This window comes from Leucoraja erinacea, chromosome 7 (genome assembly GCF_028641065.1).
Source record: "Leucoraja erinacea ecotype New England chromosome 7, Leri_hhj_1, whole genome shotgun sequence".
NCBI lineage: Eukaryota > Metazoa > Chordata > Chondrichthyes > Rajiformes > Rajidae > Leucoraja > Leucoraja erinaceus.
The window spans coordinates 22,980,597-23,001,568 of NC_073383.1; the positions used below are offsets into that span (position 1 = coordinate 22,980,597).

Genomic DNA, 20,972 nt, shown 5'->3' on the forward strand with positions numbered 1-20,972 from the left:
TACTGGGAAATATACAAATTGTTTTATTTTTATCCTTTGTGTAACAAATTATTGGATATTATTGCATAATTTGATAATTTATATGGTAGGTTCTTCATTATTTATCACATTTTCGTGCCAACAAGTATATTCAAACCAGAAATATGCAACAGGATTGGCTAATCACACATCATAAATTGCTATTTCCGCAGCTACACAATCGGGGAAGATGTGAACAACTTGTGTTGTATCTGGTATTCCATTCTGTAGGACATCCTCTGCAGTTTCAAGTTGCTTCTTCTCCAGTTCTTTTATTCCTTGGAGCATCTTAGACCCTTTAGTCTGGAGATTGAAATAAATGTCAAGAGGTGATTCATAAGGGTCGGGTACTTTTCGGCGCCGCTATTTCGGCGCCTCCGTTTATAATATCTGTACTCATCATAACCCTAACCTCTGTAAATACCTCCAGATAAATAAAAGTATTCCATGCGTCACAATACTTCGGGATAGTGAATTCCAGAGATGCATCACCCTCTGCAAGAAGTTCCTATGCCAAGGATATTGCAAGTGAGATCAGCTTTATGTTAACAAGTTTGGAAATTGGTTTCCACTGGCCCACCGCTGTGGCACGCTAACCCTAACCCTAACCCATACCCTAACCCTATCTCTAACACCCCGAAACGGAGGCGCTGAAATGGCGGCGCCAAAACGGCTGCGCCGAATGGTACCATTCCGGATTCATAATGCTGATGAAGGAAGGTGAGGAATAGTGTTTGGAGTATCAGAGGGTGTGGTATTGGAGATGAAACTCTGTCCAATGGGAAATAGCCCCAGGCAATCCATCTGAAACTTCCTCGTACTGGAAGCACACAATAACATCACCATTTGTATAACATCCATTTTGGCTGTCCCACCACAAACTGGACTCACAAGGTGCAACCTACAACTGCTGTGGGGAACAGAGTATTTTGGAGTTTAACAAGGAGTATTTTGATTGCTTACTTTCTCTCCACCCAACCCCTTATCACTGTTTCCTCTCCCTCCCTTCAACTCTTCCCTCACAACATGGGTGGGGCTGGGAACAGAGGCACTAAGCCAGGACAAAGGCACTGTAATGAGGACACAAGTAACTGCAGATGCTGGTTTACAAAATAAGACGAAAAGTGCTGGAGTTAGGCAGCATCTCTGTAGAAAGTCTGAAAAAGGTTCCCGACGTAAAATAAAGCACTTTTGAACTATTGAAAAGTTACTTATCCATTGCAGTCTGAAGATGGGTCCCGACCTGAAACGTCACCCATCATGTTCTCCAGAGATGCCACCTGTCCCACTGTTACTCCAGCACTTTGTGTCTTTCAAAGCCAATGCATTATTTTTGTTAAGCTATGACAGTATATGCGACTCACATGATAAAAATGTAAAAACAGAATAATTTACCAATAAATTAATCGCACAGATTTATGGCAATTCACTCTGTTCTATTTAATAGGTATTAAGATATTGTGAGTACCCTTTTTGAGCCCATGTACTCAGCCGCCACTTCATGCTTCTTGTAGAGTACATGTCTTCTGTCCGGTTTACTTTGGAACCGCGGGGTCTTTTTCACTGGATCATCAGGACCAAATGAAGGTGAACTTGTCTGTAAAAACTGCCTCATATTTTGAACAAAGATAAACGGTTTGAAAACTGACCTAAGAAAAGACAGACCAGAATGTTTTGTAAATCACAACTTTTGCAACTATTTTTACTAGTAATTAACAACAACAAAAATAGTATTACTTAATTTATATTTAATTTACAGCATAACATCAACTCTTAACTAAATGTATTATCGTTCATGGTTTATTTCCTACTTGGTGTTGTCATCATCAATCTGTGAGCATTGAAAAAGTGATGCGACAGCAATGACATCTGGTGGTTACTCAGAAAATGTTATCTGTGGCAGTGAGCAAAAGGTAGGACAGAAATTACAGGCAGCTTGATGAAACAAGGCACCATGCATTGAGAATTATGACATTGTGACATTATGACAATGACCATAAATGTTTAGTGTTCTTTGAGTAACTGCATAGAATGTTAATCTATTATTATATAAAAGTCTGTGGCTGCCGCCTGCCGTCCGTCCGCTGCCGGCTGCCTTTCTTCCTTTTGATTCGCTGCTCCTTCCTATCAGCTTCCAACACACTTCAAAACAAAGTTGCAAGACAGGAACACTCTGAACTTTTCACCTCAATGGGATATCACAGCAAGTGCTTCAACAGGAGGGGGAGGGCCAATTGGTATTGCAATTGGAACTGCTGCAGCAGGCAGGGGAGGTGAAATTGGATTTTTTTTTTAATCCACTGCTGAGGGAGGCAGGGGAGTGCTGGAATCTTACATTTGGGAACGGGTTCAGTTCCGTTGGAGGAGACGGGTGCATGGTGGAATATTGGGTTGGGGGATCACACCATTGGGGGAGCAGACCCAACGGGTCTGCACTTGGTCTAGTATAATATTAAAACTCTGTGGCTGCCGGCTGGCTGTGTGTGTGTGTGTGTTTCTGCCTGACTTGTGGCTGCCAGCATTTGATTGGTTGCTACGCCAACGTCAGACCGAGAAACGCCGAGTTTTTTTCCATTTTGGTAGAGATTTCACTTTTCATTCCAAGTATCCACTCATTAAATTTCTTCGTGTTTATGTACACATTTTTAATAAAATCCATCTCCTCCCCCCCACTCACTTATTTTGTCGCCTCCTGCTGGCCAGCGACCATAACGGCTGCTGGCGCCCGCATCTCGCCTCAAAGACGCCATTTAAAAACAGCTGCACTGGTGATTCCTGAGCGGCTTGAGTTGGAGGACCACGTCTCCCGTGGGGGCTACGGGTAGGGAACGGCTGCGATGGGGGAGCAGACCCAACGGGTCTGCACTTGGTCTAGTATACAATAAATTCAACATCGTGAGTCACCACTTGCACTGAAACACTTAGTAACTTGGCACTAAGCCAATTTTTGGCCATGAAATTGCAGAGGTAAAATATAATGTTACTGCAGTGAGCCAGCCTGGTCAATAAGACAAACCAAAATGTTCCAGAAAACTAAATGAATGAGTGAGAACTGTATGAATGTCCTTGCACAGATACACTGATCATTCACCTGAACTTTTGTAGATGATGCTGCATCAGTTCATTTGCCATTATCGGGTCTAATTGCAAAATTCTTCCTTTATAGGTGTGTGCGTGTGCACCCTGTACACATTGTTGGAAATCCATTTATTTATCCTATTCACATATCTCTGTACCCATGTTTTCACATATTTTGGCATGGCTAATTAGTAGTTTGTTTTTTTCCCACTCATTTCATTAAAATTGTCTGCTTTTTCTACCTTCCCCTCTTTTCCACTGTTTAGGTGGATTATAGATTGTTAATATAATTGATTCTTTATTATATTTAATCACCATTCAGAAGGATGCTGTTTTTGTCATTATGAAACCTTTAAGAAGTATCATCAATCTACCTCCTAGTTTCTCTCTTCTAAATATACTGCAATGTTGAGGTTTTTTCAATAGCAGTCTCAGTAATTTAGCATGATCCATGGAAACCCTGACTGCAAAAATATTTGATACAGTTGCCTAAGTTATCTATCATATCATTTTTTTTTTAATCTGACCGCTGCCCAGCTGCTGACGTTACAATAACAGTGAAATTTTTACATCTTCTGCTAGAAATTGTCCTTATGATTTCAAAAATCCAATCCTCTATAAATTTGGTCCATTATTTCCCGAGATATTTACTAAAATTTATCACCAAACTGACATTAAAAAAAAATTAAGATTGCCCAGCTGCTGACCTCACAATGCCTTTCCTCGTGCCCCCCCCCCCCCCTCCTGGAATAATGCAGCTGCTGTCAACGCGCATGCGCAGTTTTCCACGAGGTACGTTAGCCCACCCAACCCCCCTTCAAAAGGCGCAGAAAGATCGAGAAAGTTCTGCAGAACAAAGATTCTGCAGCTCAGCTCCGCTATAGGATCTTTGTTCGCTCACGTACTGAAGGAGGTTCTCCTCATTGTCAGCGCAGCTCGTGAAGCCCTGCCCCTCTCATTCCCGTCCGTCCGGCCGTTCATTCCAGCTGTGGATTTCCAGTCAGAAGCCGCTTCTGTCTCTCTCCACATTTCGCAGCCCACTCACTCACTTCCACCAATTTTTCACCTGAATGGGATATCACAGTCCTCCACCTGACATTTGCAACAATGTTGCAATCACACAACATTTACTCCAGCTCCTGGCAGGACAGCAGGGGGAGGGTGAAATGGTATTGCAATTGGGGAAGTGCAATAGATTTTTTTGTTTAAGTACAGTGCTGGGGGAGGCAGGGGAGTGCTGGAATCTGGAACGGGTTGAGTTGGAGGACCACGTCTCCCGTTGAGGCTAAGGGTTAGTGGTGCAATATTGCGTTGAAGGACCAGGCCTCCCGTGTGACAGGGACGAAAAGTCTTGTCATCTATCTCTCTCTTTTTTTAAAGAATTTAACGGCTAAATCCTTGTTGCATACAAAGTTAGTCCTTCCACCAAGCTTTTACCTGAACAGGAGGGGGAGGGGGCAATTGCTATTGGGATCCAAATCCTTGCTGGCTCAGCTTGCAACAAAGTTGTAATCGAGCAACACTCAGTCCTTCCAGCAAATATTTAGCTCAACAGGAGAGGGAGAGGGCAATTACATTATTTTTTTAAAGTCCTCGAAGCAAGAGGAGGGAGAGGCAGTGCTGGGGATATGCCAGGGCGAGTGCTGGAATATGGGGGAACGGGTGAGTGGTGGAATATTGCGTTGTGGAACGGGTTGCATTGGGGGACCAGGCCTCCCGTGTGACAGGGACCCAACAGGTCCCAGTTGGTCCAGTTGACCAAAAAATATTGAGCAACTTACAAAAGACTAAAATGCCAAAATAGTATCATAATTAACAAAATACATCAGAATTGATATGTATCAATATCAAACAAGGAAAACTACATTAAATTGAATTATCTTTAGATTTCAGGCCACTTTAGCACTTTCTACTTTTATCGGTTATGATCTTCTGTTCTCCTGTTTTTACCTGTTGGAATCTCATTAGATTATTCATCTGGCTTTTTCAGCTCTGCTCTCTGACTGTTGCTGGTTCACCTACAATTTTGGTTGTTGAGTTTTACAATGTTTCCCCTTAGGTTCTCTCTTTTTGCTCCCATTATACCTATTTTTACCCACTGGCCTCTTGAATGATTCCTCCTCATGTTTGCTCCCATTCTGCTGCATCCTCTGAAATGCTTTATTTTAATCTGTTTTGTCAATAGGTTATATTGATTTGATTTTTAAATTGTTTTTGTATTGAACAGTTTCTATATAAAATGACTTCAATTCATTGTCAGCTAACGATCGGCAGTAAAATATAGGATAAAACAAAATGAAACATCTGAACAATTGATCAAACACTTTTTCTGTTACCTCTCAGGATAGGGAGTAGCTGTTAAGAAATGAATGCAATGGAGACTGGTGTCCATTGGAAGAATGGAAGCCATGCTTCCTGTAGTCGTGAAGCCACCTTCCATGTTAATATCACTTTCTTTGTCCCGGAGAATTTCCATCATGGTTTCAACACTAATATGTCCTGTTGTAAACATGAACCTAATGTAAAATAGTTGCAATTTTTTTTTAAATCAAAAAAAAAAAAGGCAGAAGCAGTTCTCTGTGCAGAACATTGGCATTTCATCATTTCAATCAGAAACACTTAATATTTTGACATCTTTGGCAACTGACGAAGCTGGGGATGGGTTTGGAGCACAGCTATCAAAGATATTTTTATAGGTTTTATGTGCGCGCTTGTTCCATCACTATGAGTCACTGGACTGACTCGTACAAGGTAGGTAACAAACTGGGCAGGTCTTCCAGACAGGATTGGGGCAATATTTAGCAGCAAATTAAACTGGGGATCTGCAAAAGGAAAATTTGGTGGTTCGGTAGCAAGTGCAGGCAGCTTACAGTTGGCAGGGTTTTCCAGCTCAGTTTGCTTTAGTTATTCTAATGAAGTAATATGAAACTCAAACTTGCATCTTTTCACCTAGAGGTTACCATTCAATAAAAACTGCTGCATGATATTTTATGATTATCTAAAATCTTATGAAGGTTCTACAAATCTGTTACCGCTTTCAGCTGATTTTACAGTACATAAAACTTATAAAGCCATTTTCCCACTGTCTGGAAATAAAGGCACCTCAGAATCAGAACAGATGCAACAGACCAGGAAAACACCTGTAGTGTTATTGAATCCATCTTATGGTTGCATGGTATAGCTCAATTACACCTTGGTTCAACTGAGAGCACAACATCTCTGTATCCTGTCCTCCTACTCTGTCCAATTATTAACATTTGTTCCTTTCTGGTTTTCAATTATCTCTGACAATATTCTGGTTTCTGAAGAGATTAAAAATAATTTTACTACTAATTTGTAAAAGGTCCTTCTAAAAACCCCATAAACATAGAAACATGGTGCAGGAGTAGGCCATTCGGCCCTTCGAGCCTGCACCGCCATTCAATATGATCATGGCTGATCATCCAACTCAGTATCCCGTACCTGCCTTCTCTCCATACCCCCTAATCCCCTTAGCCACAAGGGCCACATCTAACTCCCTCTTAAATATAGCCAATGAACTGGCCTCAACTACCCTCTGTGGCAGAGAGTTCCAGAGATTCACCACTCTCTGTGTGAAAAAAGTTCTTCTCATCTCGGTTTTAAAGGATTTCCCCCTTATCCTTAAGCTGTGACCCCTTGTCCTGGAAATCCATTGTTTATAGCTGAAAGCCTTTACTTGCCGGCATTATTATTAATATTCTTGTGATTACTGCAAAATAATGCAGTGATCCTAGGAAAACCAATCCCTTTAACACAAACCTTTGCTGAAATAAATGCTTTACAAAGTTCATATGCAAATCTCATAAATGGGGAAAAAACTAGTGTAAAACTTACAAAGTAAACTCATCATAGAAAGGTAAGATTGATATTAAAAGACAAAATTAGCCCATTTCATGACAAACTAAATTCTATCTTTTTCAATTCTGTATTTGTAAAATAAGGTTTGAAATGTCTTTAGTTAGAAACAGTTTTGCATTCTGACTAAGAAACCTATGTTCTCTTTAATAATATTTAAAGATAGCTTATTCAGAGAAATTAATTAATTATTCTATGTGTAAGAGACCAATTTCAAAGTTAATCCTCTTGTTTTAATTACCTTTATGCTTATTCAGAAGCTGGAGGCCAGCACAATATCGATTATCCAATTCATTAGAAGGGTCCTGATAGGAATACGCAGCAGTGAAATTGAACTCTGTTTTTCCATCCCACCAGCCTCGTTCTTTTGCATAACTTCTCAGGTCTGGGTGTTCCTTATTGATCTTTGTTGTTATGGAAAGCTGATTGGAAATATTCCGTACCCCTTCTGAACACAGCAACAAAAAAATGTAAGACTATCACATTTTTGTATTTAACCATTATTTGCTATAAATAATTAATGTTTTCATTTTATAATAAATGAACAGCCAAACAAATATGTGTGTGTTTCAGAGGATTATTTCATAAAAATTACTTTTGGCCAAGTAATCACGATAATAATACTACTAAAATGTCAACAATATTTGCAAATTTGAATTTATTGCCTTTACATCTTTGAGGGTTTTTCTGCTTCCTTTCAATATTCTGGCAGCAGCAAAAAACTGAAGAGAGATGTTCTTTACCATGTCCCAGTCCATTGGATTGGCACTCATTAATATGTGGTTTAAAGCATTAAGAATGGTCAAATCGTGAAATTACGAGACTAACCTATACCTCTATGACTTGCTACCAGCAGTGGACAGGGACAAATAAAAACATTTTGCCCATTGTTCCCACAATAAGGATTTTAATTTTTTCAAAAGCCTGGAAGTTTCTGGATGCATTTGAAGATTATGATTTAACTCTCTGCATGTACCTAATCATTTTAAATCCCCACCTCACCAATCCCCGCTACAACAATCCCAACCTTAATTTGAAGTTTCAACCCTATTTGGAAAAATGACTGGATGTTAGTAATAAGTTTCAGGATAAGAAAAAAAGAAGTTGACAAGATGTTAAGAATCCACAGGTTGAGGTTTCAACATGATGAAATCAAAATGTCTGGGAAGTGATAAAAGGCTGGGAATGAGGGTGACTACATCGAAATAGTGAGAATAAAAGCAACTAAAGAAGGCCAGTCTGGACAAAGAAATGAACCTGCTATTTCAAGACGTTATTTCAACATGAGGCAAACTCTGGTTCACATTTTCGGTATGATTATTAACTAAATGCCTCTGCCCTCAATATTTCAGGATTTTGTCCTTACTGTTTAACAAGCTATTTTATTCAAAAAATTCTGATACATACAACTTATATCACCTAAATATTGTATTAAAATGTCTGCTGTATCTGAACATAATTCATTAATTGTCACTATTCCCGTTTTCTTTTCAAAAACAAATAATTATATCCATTGATATATATAATAGCTTTATATACCTGCAACTTTTTCTGCTGCCCAGTATTTACCAATAGTCTCTAATATCCATGCTTCTTTCCTGTCAGCAATCAGAAAGCTGTTGTAATATGTAAATGTAACTTTATCTTCCATGCAATTTCCACCCTGTCCGTACTTCTCCAGCAGATTGGTGAGAACATCGACTGCCTTCTCTGCTGTTTCAGACCGTTCCAGCCCAAGTCTAGGAGAGTGTATAGAATTTTTTTAATAAGTATTTCCAAAAGAAAATTGTGCTTATAATTACCAAGATTCAAACCGGTCTACAAGTTAACAAGTTCACCTATATGTTATCATCTCCCTGATATTAGGTTAAGTTCAAGCAGCATGGTACAAACAAAAACACAATTTGTTTTGCTGGTTCTAACAAATAAAAATGACATATTTTAAAATGTTTAGGTTTATTGTTGTTACATGTACTGAGGTACAATGAAAAGGTTTGTTTTGCATACTATCCAAACAGATCAGATATACCATACATAGATACAATCAGTTCAAACTTTAGTACAATAGATAGTTACAGAGTGCAGAATGCAGATGTATTATCATGTGCATAAACATGATGAAGTGTAGTGTTATACTGAATTACTTCTATAAGCTTTAATAAATTACTCTTACTGTTTCTTTATTATGACCCCCTTCTCGTCAAGTTAATTTTACCGAGTATGGTCAAAAAGCAGTGCATACATTTCTAAAGTGATATAAGGAAATATGATAGTTTTTGCAAATTAATTCAATTGACCCTTTGTCTCACAGGATGGTATTTGTGACTTTGGCAGGGGCCACTTTGGTACTGAGAAAAGTGGAAATTGGAGCAATTCAAATGTGGAATTCCAAGAATGATTGGCATTGATTTGGAAGGCATCAACTTATGTAAGGGCTTTGGATAAGAAAGGAGAGTTGGAAATCCAAGGCTGCATAGATCAAAATGGTTGATGTAGGCAATTCTGTAGGAGAGAAGGCAATTTCCAATGCTTTAGCCACATAAGGAAAATTTGGAGAAACTCAGCGGGTGAGTTCTGTATTCATGGCTACTATATTGTTGTGCTGAAGCAAAGTAAAGGGCCTGTCCCACCAGCATGCGATTGCATGCGTCTAGCGCGACCAAACGTGGTCGCTTGAGGCGTATGGCCTCGTGGGGCCGGTCCCACTTCGATCGGTGGAGGCGTCTGGAGTTGTGCGGGGCTGGTCCCGACATCGCGTGGGGCTCCAACAACCTTGCAGTTCGAAAATTCCGTGTCTCGACGGCGTACGCCTAACGTGTGGCGTTGCGCGATGACATCACCGCCCAGCGTGCCGTTGCGCGATGACGTCACCGCCCGACGCCGTGCGACGTCCAAATTCAGTCGGCCTGCCCAGCTGATTGGTGAGTTTGACGTAAATTATGTCAGCGCGAACTTTGTGCGTACTTACCGCAAACTCAGCGCGAACTCCACTTCCGTTTGGTCGCGCTAGATGCGTGCAATCGCATGCTGGTGGGACAGGCCCTTAAGAATTTCATTGTCCTATCTGGGACACATGACAATAAACTCTCTTGAATCTTGAATCTAAAGCGGCAAGGCCACCTCCAAAGGGATTCCACCACTGGCCACATCTTCCCATCTCCTCCTCTTTCTGCTTTCCGCAGAGACCATTCCCTCCGTAACTCCCTGGTTAATTCATTCCTTCCCACCCAAACCACCCCCTCCCCTGGTACTTTCCCTTGCAATCGCTGGAAATGATACACTTGCCACTTTACCTCTACCCCTTGACTCCACCCAAGGATTCAAGCAGTCTTTCCAGGTGTCCTTGCTTTCTCCCTCCTTCCCCTCCCCCTCCCCTTCCCTGCTCTCCCACAGCCTACTGCCTCTGCCTCTTCCTTTCTTTTTCCCGCCCACCCCCCGACATCAGTCTGAAGAAGGGTCTTGACCCAAAACGTCACCTATTCCTTCGATCCATAGATGCTGCCTCACCCGCTGATTTTTCTCCAGCATTTTTGTCTACCTTCGAAGTAATAGATGTGAGTTTTGCAGATGCTGTTGGAGTAGCCTAGATAAATAATTGATACATTTTGTAAATGGTACACACTACAGCACCCTGTGCTGTTTATATTTAGCATGGTGAATGTAATACAAAGCAAGCAGCCTGCTTTCTCATTGTTGGTGTCCAAAATTGAGGTATGCTGGAGCCGCACTTATCTAGACAACATTCCTGGTTTTGTGCGTTGTAGACATCAGAAAGGCTTTGGAGTTACAGTATACTTAATCTCTGACCTGCTCTTACAGGTCAAGCTGAATTTCATGTCAATAGTGATGTGAAGAATATTGACAGTGGGGTACTCATTGATAGCAATGCTACTGAAATCAAGGCATGGTAGTTTGACAGACTCTCTTGAAGAATATCACTGCTTGCCAATTTTAGGGTGCAAATATTACTTGCCATGTATTAGCTCATGCTTGAATTTTGTTTGAATGTCACTGCCTGCAGACATGAACTTCATTTGCTCAGGGACTAAGAATGGATTTGAACATTGTGCAATCATTGGTGAACATCCCGTTTACTGGCTTTATCACAGAAAGTAGTTCATTGATGAATTGCATGAGAACAGTTGGAAGAAGGACACAACTTTGAGGAACTCTTGCAATGATGTCCTAACATTGGGATGATTGATCTCCAACCACAACCAACTTCCTTTCTGCAAAACCTGACTCCAATTATTGGAGCTTTCCCTTTAATCAGGGCACCACAATGCCGCTCCGAATCGAATTATGCCATGCTGTCAATGGCAGTCACTCTTGCATCTCCTCGACTTCTTTGGCCAATGTTTGGACGGCTGTTAAGAAGTCTAAAGCCAAGTGGATTTGGTAACCTCTACACTGGTCTTTTATGGCAGATTATTGGTGATTAAATGTTGCTTGATAGTAACTGTCGATTACATCAGTTTGTTGATAATTGAGAGTAGACTGACTGAGACAATAATCAGTAGAAACAAAGAACTGCAGATGCTGGTTTATATCAAAGATAGACACAAAGTACTAGAGTAATGCAGCGGGTCAGGCAGCATCTCTGGAAAAAACGATGAGTGACGATGGGTGTTGAGTCTGAAGAAGAGTCACTACCCCAAACCTGAATAATTTTTGGGTAGATGACAATGTTATAACTTTACTGTTATAACTTTAGCTTAGCTAGAGTTTGGCTAGTTCCAGGGAACTAGTTTCGACTCCAGTAACTGGCATGTTGTCTGGTCCCATAGCCTTTGCTCTATGCGATACTCTCAAGCATTTCCTGATATTACACCAAACAAGTTATCTATAATGATCTGATGGTATGATTTTTACTGTTTCTCAGAGATGCACATTGCCTAAAATGTTAATCAGTGGATACCTATCAGCCCCACAGTATGGTATCCTATCCTATTCATGTTATATGTCAGTCAGGTTTAAGTTTGTTTGAGATAGACAACGTGGAAACTACTATGTTGTCTTGAGCATAATGAGTGAAGGAAACAGAATATTAAAATGTCCATACCTTTCACTTGAATGCTTACAAATATTGCCACATGTAGAAGTACTTGCAGAAATCACCAGGACCAGACTTGAAGGCACATTCGTTTTTGATATGTAAAACCAATGCCTTTACATGGAAATCAAATGGACCTGTTATATTTGGTCCATAATCCATGCCCGATTTTGTCTAAGGTGAAGGTGTATTAAAATCAATACAATTATATTTTAAGTATTACAGGTGTTCCAAGATCACTTCTTCTCATCAGTGTCTACTCGCATCTCCACTAAAACAAATGTAACAATTGGCAGAAGCAAGGAACTACAGGTGCTGTTTTACAAAAGAAGACACAAAGTGCTGGAGTAACTCAGTGTGGCAGGCAGCATCTCTTAAGAACATGGATAGGTGTCTGAAGAAGGGTCCCGAATCGAAACGTCTCTTATCTATGTTTTTAGTTACAAGTTCATGAGTTACTCCGGCACTTGTGTCTTCTGTATCAATTGGCAATTTGGCTGCAGCCACTGGGGAAGATGGTAATGTTGCACTAGGTCAAGTGGAAGAAAGCATCTTTGGCTTTGTGGCTCAACATTATGTTGTGTGGTTCTTTGGGAAATGGCATTGAAGCATTAATCATCTTGGAGCTACATGTGTAAGCTCTGGGGTAAGCAACTGCACCACTATCACATAGCGGGGAGGACCTTGGGATGTTCAGCAGAAGCAAAATTGATGAATAATTTAAACCCTGCTGACAGATAAAAGGAAATACTCGATTAACAACAACAGGAAAGCATTATAGTGAGTATATAAATTGTCACCTTCTCTGCAAAGATTAATTCAAATTGTGGTAAAGTCAGTCATACCTTACTAAATCCATTCCCAGTAGGGCTTCTTTGCTATCTTCTTCTTCTTTTCCCCAGACTGCCTCATTGCCGATGCATACGCCATGTTCATTAGAACCCATTTCAGCTCCCCATAACCAGGAAGGACGACTAAGAACAACAGCATGTGTCTTTTCAGCCTGATCAATCGTTAGATACGTGCACTGAAAAGTAAAGGGTGGCATGATATTAAATCCTCTCAAATCCTCTCAGTACAACTTATGAAGTAGACCATCTTATTGATGTATCATTTTCCATGCTGATAGCATTTTGATATTTTACTTAAGCATGAAGCGTTTTAATTCTTGTGAAAGATTTGTTCAAAGAATTCAGTCCAATGATATCTACATTTTAAAGTTGGACAGAAAAGAGGGTGATCCATAAAACCTTTGTGTAATATGTGAATGCAATATGTGAGCATCATTCTCTGTGAGCATCATTTTCAACAAACCCAAATATATTTACACTCTGCAGTATTCAAATGCATACCAAGTTTTTGCATAAAGCTCCAGTGTATGGTCACGCAAAAGGCAATTCTGCTCAGTTCAATTCAGAGGGAAAATTGAGAAAGTTCATCATGTTAAGAGTTAGCAAGTTGATGCTGGATTCTGAAATTTAGAAGTTATTAAAACTGGCTAAGATTTAAATAATGTTGGATAAATATAATGGAGTCACAAGAGACTGCAGATGCTAGAATCTTAAGCAAAAAACTGCTGGAGCAACTCAGTAGGTCATGTGGGAAATCTCCACAGATCCCGCCTGACCTGCTGAGTTCCTGCTTCGGTTTGGAGTAATACAAAGAAGATTGTGTCACAATGAAGGTGGTCCTGAACAACACTGCAACTATGGATAATGTACACTAGAAATATTGATATTGGTTTATTATTGTCACATGTACTAAAGGTGCAGTGAATAGCTTTTGTTTGCCTGTCTGTCAAATCAAATCATACTATACAGGAGTACAATCGAGCCATACACAAATACAACCGGTGGTGTAAAGTGCAAAAAGTCAGAGTGCTGAATATAGTATTACAGTATAGCATTACAGTCAGAGAAAAAATACAAGATCTGCATTGAGGTAGGTTGGAAAATTGGGACTATACCCCTCCCCCCCCCCCCCCCCCCCCCCCCCCCTCTATCTTATGGGAAGACCATTCAGTAGTCTGATAGCAGCAGGAAAGAAGCTGTTCCAAAATTTGGTGGTAAATGCTTTCAAGATTTGTATCTTCTGCCCAACAGGTAAGGGGAGACGAGGGGGATGAGAAAGGTCTTTGATTATGTTGGTTGCTTTCCTGTGACAGCATGTTGTGGATGGAGCCCATAGTAGGGAAGCTGGTCTGTGTGATGGACTGGACTACATCTATAACTCTCTGCAATATCTTAAGGTCTTCGGCAGAGCTGTTCCAAAACCAATCTATATACTTTATATGGTGCTAATGCAGAGGTTAGTAAAAGTTATTCGAGACATGTCAAACTTTCTTAAGTCTCCTGAGAAAGTAGAGGTATTAGTGTGCTTTATTTTTAATGGTGGCTTCAATGTAAGATCATCTCTGACCCCTCTCACCCTGGCCACATACTCTTTGAATCACTTCACTCTAGAAGGCGATTCCGGACTCTCAAAGCTGCCACAGCCAGATATAAAAACAGCTTTCTTCCCCACGAGTAGTAGCTCTACTCAATAACCAAAAATCTGTAGCCTCCTTTTGCTCTGGTATTTTATTTAATTCACATGTTTAATCGATAATGTTTTATTATTAATGTTTAATGTTTTATATGTCATTCCTAACTGTCATTGTATGCCATGTTGTCACTTGCAGGCAGAGCACCAAGGCAAATTCCTTGTATGTGAATACTTGGCCAATAAACTTATTAATAAATGAATGAATGAATTGATTCATTCATGTGGTTGGTCCAGGACCAGTTGTTGGTGATATTTATACCAAGGAACTTGAATCTCTTGACCACTTCCAATTTAGCACCACTGATGCTGATCAGTGAGAGGGGGAGGGGGGGGGGGGTTCAAGTGCACTCTCGTAATTTTGTCCAGATTAAAGGAGATGCCGGACTACCAGTTGCCAGAAAATCAGTGGTGGACCTGTGTTGCTGAGGCCAAATAACTGTTCCTGAACATAATTTGGTGACATTCTGTAAAGTGAGAAATCGACGTATGTTTTATTAATCCCTTAACATCCATACTACTTTATTTTAATAAATGCAATTATTGCTTTACTTAGTCATTGACCTAATACTGAATCCAAAATGTATAGGATAGGATACTCTTACCTCCACCTTATCTCCTGGTTGATAAGTTGCTGCAGAGAAGAAAACAACTTCCTGGACTTCATCCGAAGGCCTGTCTGAGTTTTTTCCAAAAATGATCAGATTATCGATTGTTGCTGGAGGCAAAGCCACGAATGTGTCACAAGACTTTGGAGGACATTTGTTTCTGAAACCCATACTGGAGAAGTAAAAGATAAAAATAACAAGTAGATGTGTGTTGTTAAATGCGAAAAAACAACCCAAAGATTTTGTTTCCAGTGAAAGAATAAATTCTAGTTCTGAATTCACACCAAAATTCTTCATTGATATGATACATGGGATTCCTATCATTTGAATGCGATGTATCATTCCCAGAGTAATTTTCTGCAGAAAAAAACAACAGGTCAAACTTTAAAATAACCCAGCAGTGAACACTAATGGAGGAACACTCCAACAACTGGCTACTTTATTCATTCACAATTTGGCTGTGAAATTCAGCTCAGTACCATTTATTTTGGATACTATGAGTTCTGAATTGCTTCCAACGTGGCAAATGATGAACGCACCTAAATTTATAACTGAGTTGTACTGGACACGATATTGGAAAAAGCAGTGTGTTGTTCCGAACCCTACTAGAAATATAAATAGTAAGCAGACTGTGATGCCTATCACTATGTATTCAACGCCAACACTGCCCATTTGGAACTTAACAGTCCAACCAACATCTCCTAAATCTCAAAAAATCATACAAAGTGCTGAAGTAACTCAGCAAGGTCAGGCATTATCTCTGGGGAACATGGATAGGTGACTTTTTGGGTTAGGACCCTTCTTCAGACTGGGGGGGAGGAAGAGAGCAGGAAGAGAAGGGGCAGGACAAAGCTTGGCAAGTGATAGATTAATACAGGCGAGGAGGGGGGGGGGGGGTTGTATCAGAAATGTTGTCTGAAAATGAAGAGAATAAAGAGATAAGAAATTCAAGATTATTTGGTAAATTTATCCCACGATTTAAGTTGATATTTCAAAAACCTTAAATAATTATTTAAAAATAAACTAGCCTAAATTAAAATCCATGTGATGCATACAGTTGAGGGCAAAAACAATTACAAATTGGATTGGCAGAAAAGTACTTCACGTGAAAAGGAAGTACACTCTCAGAGTAAAATCTCACATCACTGAGGCCAATGCCCCTCAGTGGTAAGGATCAATTAAGAAAGTAAATACTTATTTGGTTTATGAAGATAACTCCAAGTTTAGCTGTATACTTCAAATTCCTTTCCTTTGCTTAACTTGCAAATGTTACGTTTGCCCACAATTGATGTTACACAAATCAATGCATAGTGAATGGATTATCTTTCTTGAATATGGTTATTATATTCACTACGTTGCAATTTAATAGTCAAGTGCATATTTAAAGATTGAAAAATTGTGGTCATAACCTGTGAACCATCTCCTTTTTTATATATTTCAATTGCCAATATAAATATTGTTGGGGGTTGAAGAACTGAATTCTATTAATTCTTCAGAACCAAATCCCCTTCTGCAATTACCTCCGAACAATTACTCCTCATTCTCCTCAGGTACACCTACGTAATCACTTCCATCATCAGTTGTACGAAATGACAGGCGGTACCTATTTAAAATATGCCCCATGCCTTTTCGTAGAGCAACCTTTCAGCATTCAAATAACAAAATAATGCAAGGAGACAGCATGAGCTGCTGGAAGAGGCAAGAAGATAATATGGGGCTCTTAGCTGCGAGTTCATATGTCAGGCAGGGTTTATGTGCCTTCATTTGGGGAGACCAATGCATAGTATTTTTAATTCCTCCATCATTTCCATATTTTTCATGTCTTGCCTGCAAGGGCCCCACACTTAACCTTATTTGTATTTTCATTTTTTAATGGAATTCTGAAAGTTCCTCCTGATAAGTGAGTTCCATGCCCAGTAGGGCTTCTTTGCTATTTTATTTTTCTTTTCCCCAAATGCATACACACATTTAAACACGGATTTGCAAGGAATGGGAGGATATGGATTATGTGCAGGCACATACGAGTTGGTCTTATAGTCATGTATATCACATACATTGTGAGCCGAAGGGCATGTTCTTGTGTTCTGTTTTATGTGTTTGTCTCTTGAGATCAGGATTGAACCCAGGTCGTTGAAGCCGAAATTATTCTAGCTGGGTCACCACATACAATTGAAAAAATAACAGGGTCGGGAAGTAACAATTCAGTTGGGTTTTTTTACACTGAAATAGTTAAAAAGACGGATTGTGCTCTGTGCTATTGGATTTTATAATTCCAGAAGTAACTTTAACACTACAGGGCTATTTTAACCTGGGTGTATGTTTTTAGCTTGTACATCCAGGTATGTGAAGAATATTTCAGTATCTTTGATTTCAAGACACTCCTGTCAAACTTGTCATTCTTGTTGATTCATTTCCGGGACTGTCAAATTAATAGAATTGGGAACTAGTTAAACCACCTCTCTGCTGAATCACAGTCCAAGAGAACCAACAATTGAAATTCGGGTTTTGTAACACATATGGGTTAAAGCTAATGCTTTAGTTGGAAACGTTTCCTTTCGGCTTACCTGCTGTCAATGATGTGTCGGCTGCGCTGGGTTAAGCTCCCATGTTGTTGATCAGCAGCCCTTGCTTCAACAGGACGACCTGCCTTGTGCCCCGGCCCGGCCCGCCCCGCCCCGACCCGGCGGTGATCCTGACCCCCACCCCGCGGGCGGCTGGGATTTGTAGTCTCAACGTCCGGCTCGGCAGGGAACCCGACCCCGACCCCGCTCCCAGCCAAACATTATAGAGGCTCCCAACCGCTCCTCTCGGTCGGGAAGCAGCTCTTGTCAGCCATGGGGAAGTCGTTCGCCAACTTCATGTGCAAGAAGGATTTCCATCCGGCTTCCAAATCCAACATCAAGAAGGTAAGCGGGCGAGTGGGAGGCGGGCTGGGCCGTGGGCCGGGGGCTGTGGGCCGGGGTCTGTTGGGCCGGGGTCTGTTGGGCTGTGTGGGCCGGGGGCCGGGGTCTGTTGGGCCGGGGTCTGTTGGGCTGTGGGCGGGGGTCTGTTGGGCCGGGGTCTGTAGGCCGGGGGCCGGGGGCTGCCGGGGGGGCTGGTGGGCCGGGGGCTGGGGGCTGGGGGCTGGGGGCCGGGGTCTGTGGGCTGGGCTGTGGGCTGTGGGCCGGGGGCTGTTGGGCCGTAGGCCGTGGGCCGGGGTCTGTTGGGCCGGGGGCTGGGGTCTGGGGCCGGGGGCCGTTGGGCCGGGGGCTGTGGGCTGGGGGCCGGGGGCTGGGCCGCTGGGCCGGGGGCTGTTGTGCCGTGGGCCGGGGGCTGTTGGGCTGTGGGCCGTGGGCCGGGGGCCGGGGTCTGTTGGGCCGGGGGCCGGGGGCTGGGCCGCTGGGCCCCGGAGAAGCGCCGTCTGCTTCCAGCCCGTTGTGTGAGTGAGTGGCCGGGCGGAGGAAAGAAGGTCCCCCGCCTCGCACACAACCTTATCTGTTTACACACGGCAATGGGCCTTGACAGATTTATGTGTTCAAATACAAACATTTACTGTATTCACGTAGTAATTTTGAGAAACTTGGACTATTAAAGTGTATGGCGGGGATGGAGGAATGGTTGAAAGGTCCCGAATCGAAATGTCGCTTGTCCATTCGTTCCTGGCCTGTTGTGTTTTACCTTGAATTAGGCCATTCTGTAGTTTTACAAATGCTAAGGTATTGCGCGATTCACCACTCCAGTGTTCTGCTTCTGGAAGTAGTACACCAAATTTCTACGGCATATTTTCTACATTCTGTGTCGTCCCTTTTTGTCCTACCTATTTTACTTGAGTTTGACTTTATTGTATTTATGTATGTATTATCTGATTTGATTGGATAGCATGCAAAAGTAAGCTTTTCACTGTACCTCGGTACAGATGACAATAACAACCCTCAACCTAAATTGCTGTCCACTAGCCTGTGTTTACATTCGCAGAGCCTCACAAATTATCAATTTCCCGTCCCTATTGTGGCATCTCTGACATAATGTACAGTTGTTCTCATTAATCACCTCAAAACTCCTAAATCTGCAGAGACACAAGTTGTCCTCAATTCTATGGGAAGAAGTGTTTAGGATGCTGAACAGCAGGATTGAATGTGAAACAAAAACAGAGTTAATGATGTGACTGTGAAGGAGAAAATTTGATCAATAGGCTTTTTCTTGGAATTTTATCACAAAAAGTGGTTCTGAAAATATTTGCAACCACCTATATTAAATTTATGTTTGAAACTGTTTGAATTAATCATTCGATTTGCGGTTGAAATTTGTTGCTAACTGCCTTACAGTCCTTACTCAAGCAAAATATAGCGCTGAAAGAACTCAGCGGTTCAAGGAGCATCTGTGGAAACTGGACAGGCGATTGGGTTAGGACCCTTCATCAGACTGATTGGAGTAGTGGGAGAAAGCTGGAAAAGGGAGGTGGGGTCAGGCCAAAGCATAGCAAGTGATAGAAGCCTGGCAGATTTTGATCCTTGCTCATTGAAAGCCTTAACAAAAGTAAATTGATCCCTACCTTGAAAACATTTAAGGGTTTTAGTGCAGATGTTCGAGATACCCAAGAACTACTTGTATTTATAGCACCTTTAAGATCGGCATTTGTTTTGCTGGAGAGTTATCAAACAACAATTGACACCAAGGTACTGAAGGGGAGATAGTGGATGTACAAAAACTTGTTCAAAGAGATTGGTTTTAAGGACCATCTTTAAAGGAGAAAAAATATATATTGTAGTTGTAGGTGGGTTCCATAATTTCTGAATGATTAAATTTAGGAAGAGCTAAAAGGGTCAGGAACATTAACATTTAGGAGGATTGCAGTATATTGAAGAATGGTGAGACCATAGATGTAAAAACAATGCAAATAATTTTTAGATTAAGGTATTGCAAATAATGGGAATTAATCTGGTGCTAGTCACAAGTGATAGATCTATGTATGCAGATTCTAAGAGATTCATCCTGCTGTGAAAATTGCATTGATGCAGTAAGTATGAGAAAGTACACAAAAATGCTGGAGAAACTCAGCGGGTGCTGAAACCCTTCGGCCCGAAATGTTGCCTATCTCCTTCGCTCCATAGATGCTGCTGCACCCGCTGAGTTTCTCCAGCATTTTTGTGTACCTTCGATTTTCCAACATCTGCAGTTCCTTCTTAAAAACAAGTATGAGAAAGTATTTGGGATCGACTGGATGGAGAGGAAAGAAGAGCATAACATACGCCGTTTGGCCCTCTTGAGGATCATAATATGAAGCAAGCATCACAAATACAGCAATTATTACCAACCACCTGGCCGCAGTAAGGTGCTACATATTAATTTGACCATGTATATGAATTCAAAATATAGCAGAATCCCACCATGGTATTTACTAAACCTATATAAGAATGTCACTTCTAAAATGTTCTTCCAGCAGGAATTAATTTACTCTGCTATATAATTGACAGACATGACAAGTTATTTAAAATCATCTCTATTTCAATGCATGCAAGGCCTTGTTTCTCCCTATTTTTGAAACTTTTTAAAACTCGGATCCTTTTATTCCAATTTGTTTCTCGGATCCTCATCTTGTATCTTCTTGATAGGAATGCAGGCAGTCACCTCGATGTTAGTCTGCAATTTCCTGTCTTCAGCATTGGATTTGTTTGTCTTGCTTCCTCTCTTCTTTAATGATGCAAAACCAATATATTGGACCAAGCTTTTAGTTGCCCTACCCAATTTCTTAACATTGGTGTCTATTGATTTATTGTGAATTTGTAAAAATTGTTTTTAAAATTTTTCCTACATTAAAG

The 20,972-nt window shown here is 41.0% G+C and overlaps 2 protein-coding genes across 2 annotated transcripts in view; one reads left to right on the top strand and one right to left on the bottom strand.

Moving 5' to 3' along the window:
- On the bottom strand, positions 1–17,879 carry scrn3 (secernin 3). The gene is made up of 8 exons (XM_055637954.1): positions 17,739–17,879; positions 15,172–15,346; positions 12,871–13,052; positions 8,512–8,711; positions 7,214–7,420; positions 5,433–5,595; positions 1,487–1,667; positions 1–321 (listed from the first exon to the last, which is right to left on the bottom strand). The coding sequence occupies exons 2-8, from the start codon at positions 15,343–15,345 to the stop codon at positions 163–165; spliced, it is 1,266 nt and encodes a 421-aa protein (XP_055493929.1). The 5' UTR covers position 15,346; positions 17,739–17,879; the 3' UTR covers positions 1–162.
- cir1 (corepressor interacting with RBPJ, CIR1) overlaps positions 17,871–20,972 on the top strand; it is a 22,446-nt gene continuing 19,344 nt past the window's right edge. The window contains exon 1 of the mRNA XM_055637955.1: positions 17,871–18,080. Within this exon, the coding sequence (XP_055493930.1) occupies positions 18,009–18,080 (72 nt within the window). The 5' untranslated portion in view covers positions 17,871–18,008. The remainder of the gene's footprint in view (positions 18,081–20,972) is intronic.

Bases quoted from the DNA above. Each gene is read 5' to 3' on its own strand.
- scrn3 (XM_055637954.1), bottom strand. From the start codon at position 15,345: ATGGGTTTCAGAAACAAATGTCCTCCAAAGTCTTGTGACACATTCGTG. The intron at 7,421-8,511 runs GTATATAAAGCT...TGCTGTGTTCAG, and splicing joins GGCAGCAGAAAAAGTTGCAG to AAGGGGTACGGAATATTTCC. The intron at 5,596-7,213 runs GTAATTAAAACA...TGTTTACAACAG, and splicing joins GCTTCTGAATAAGCATAAAG to GACATATTAGTGTTGAAACC.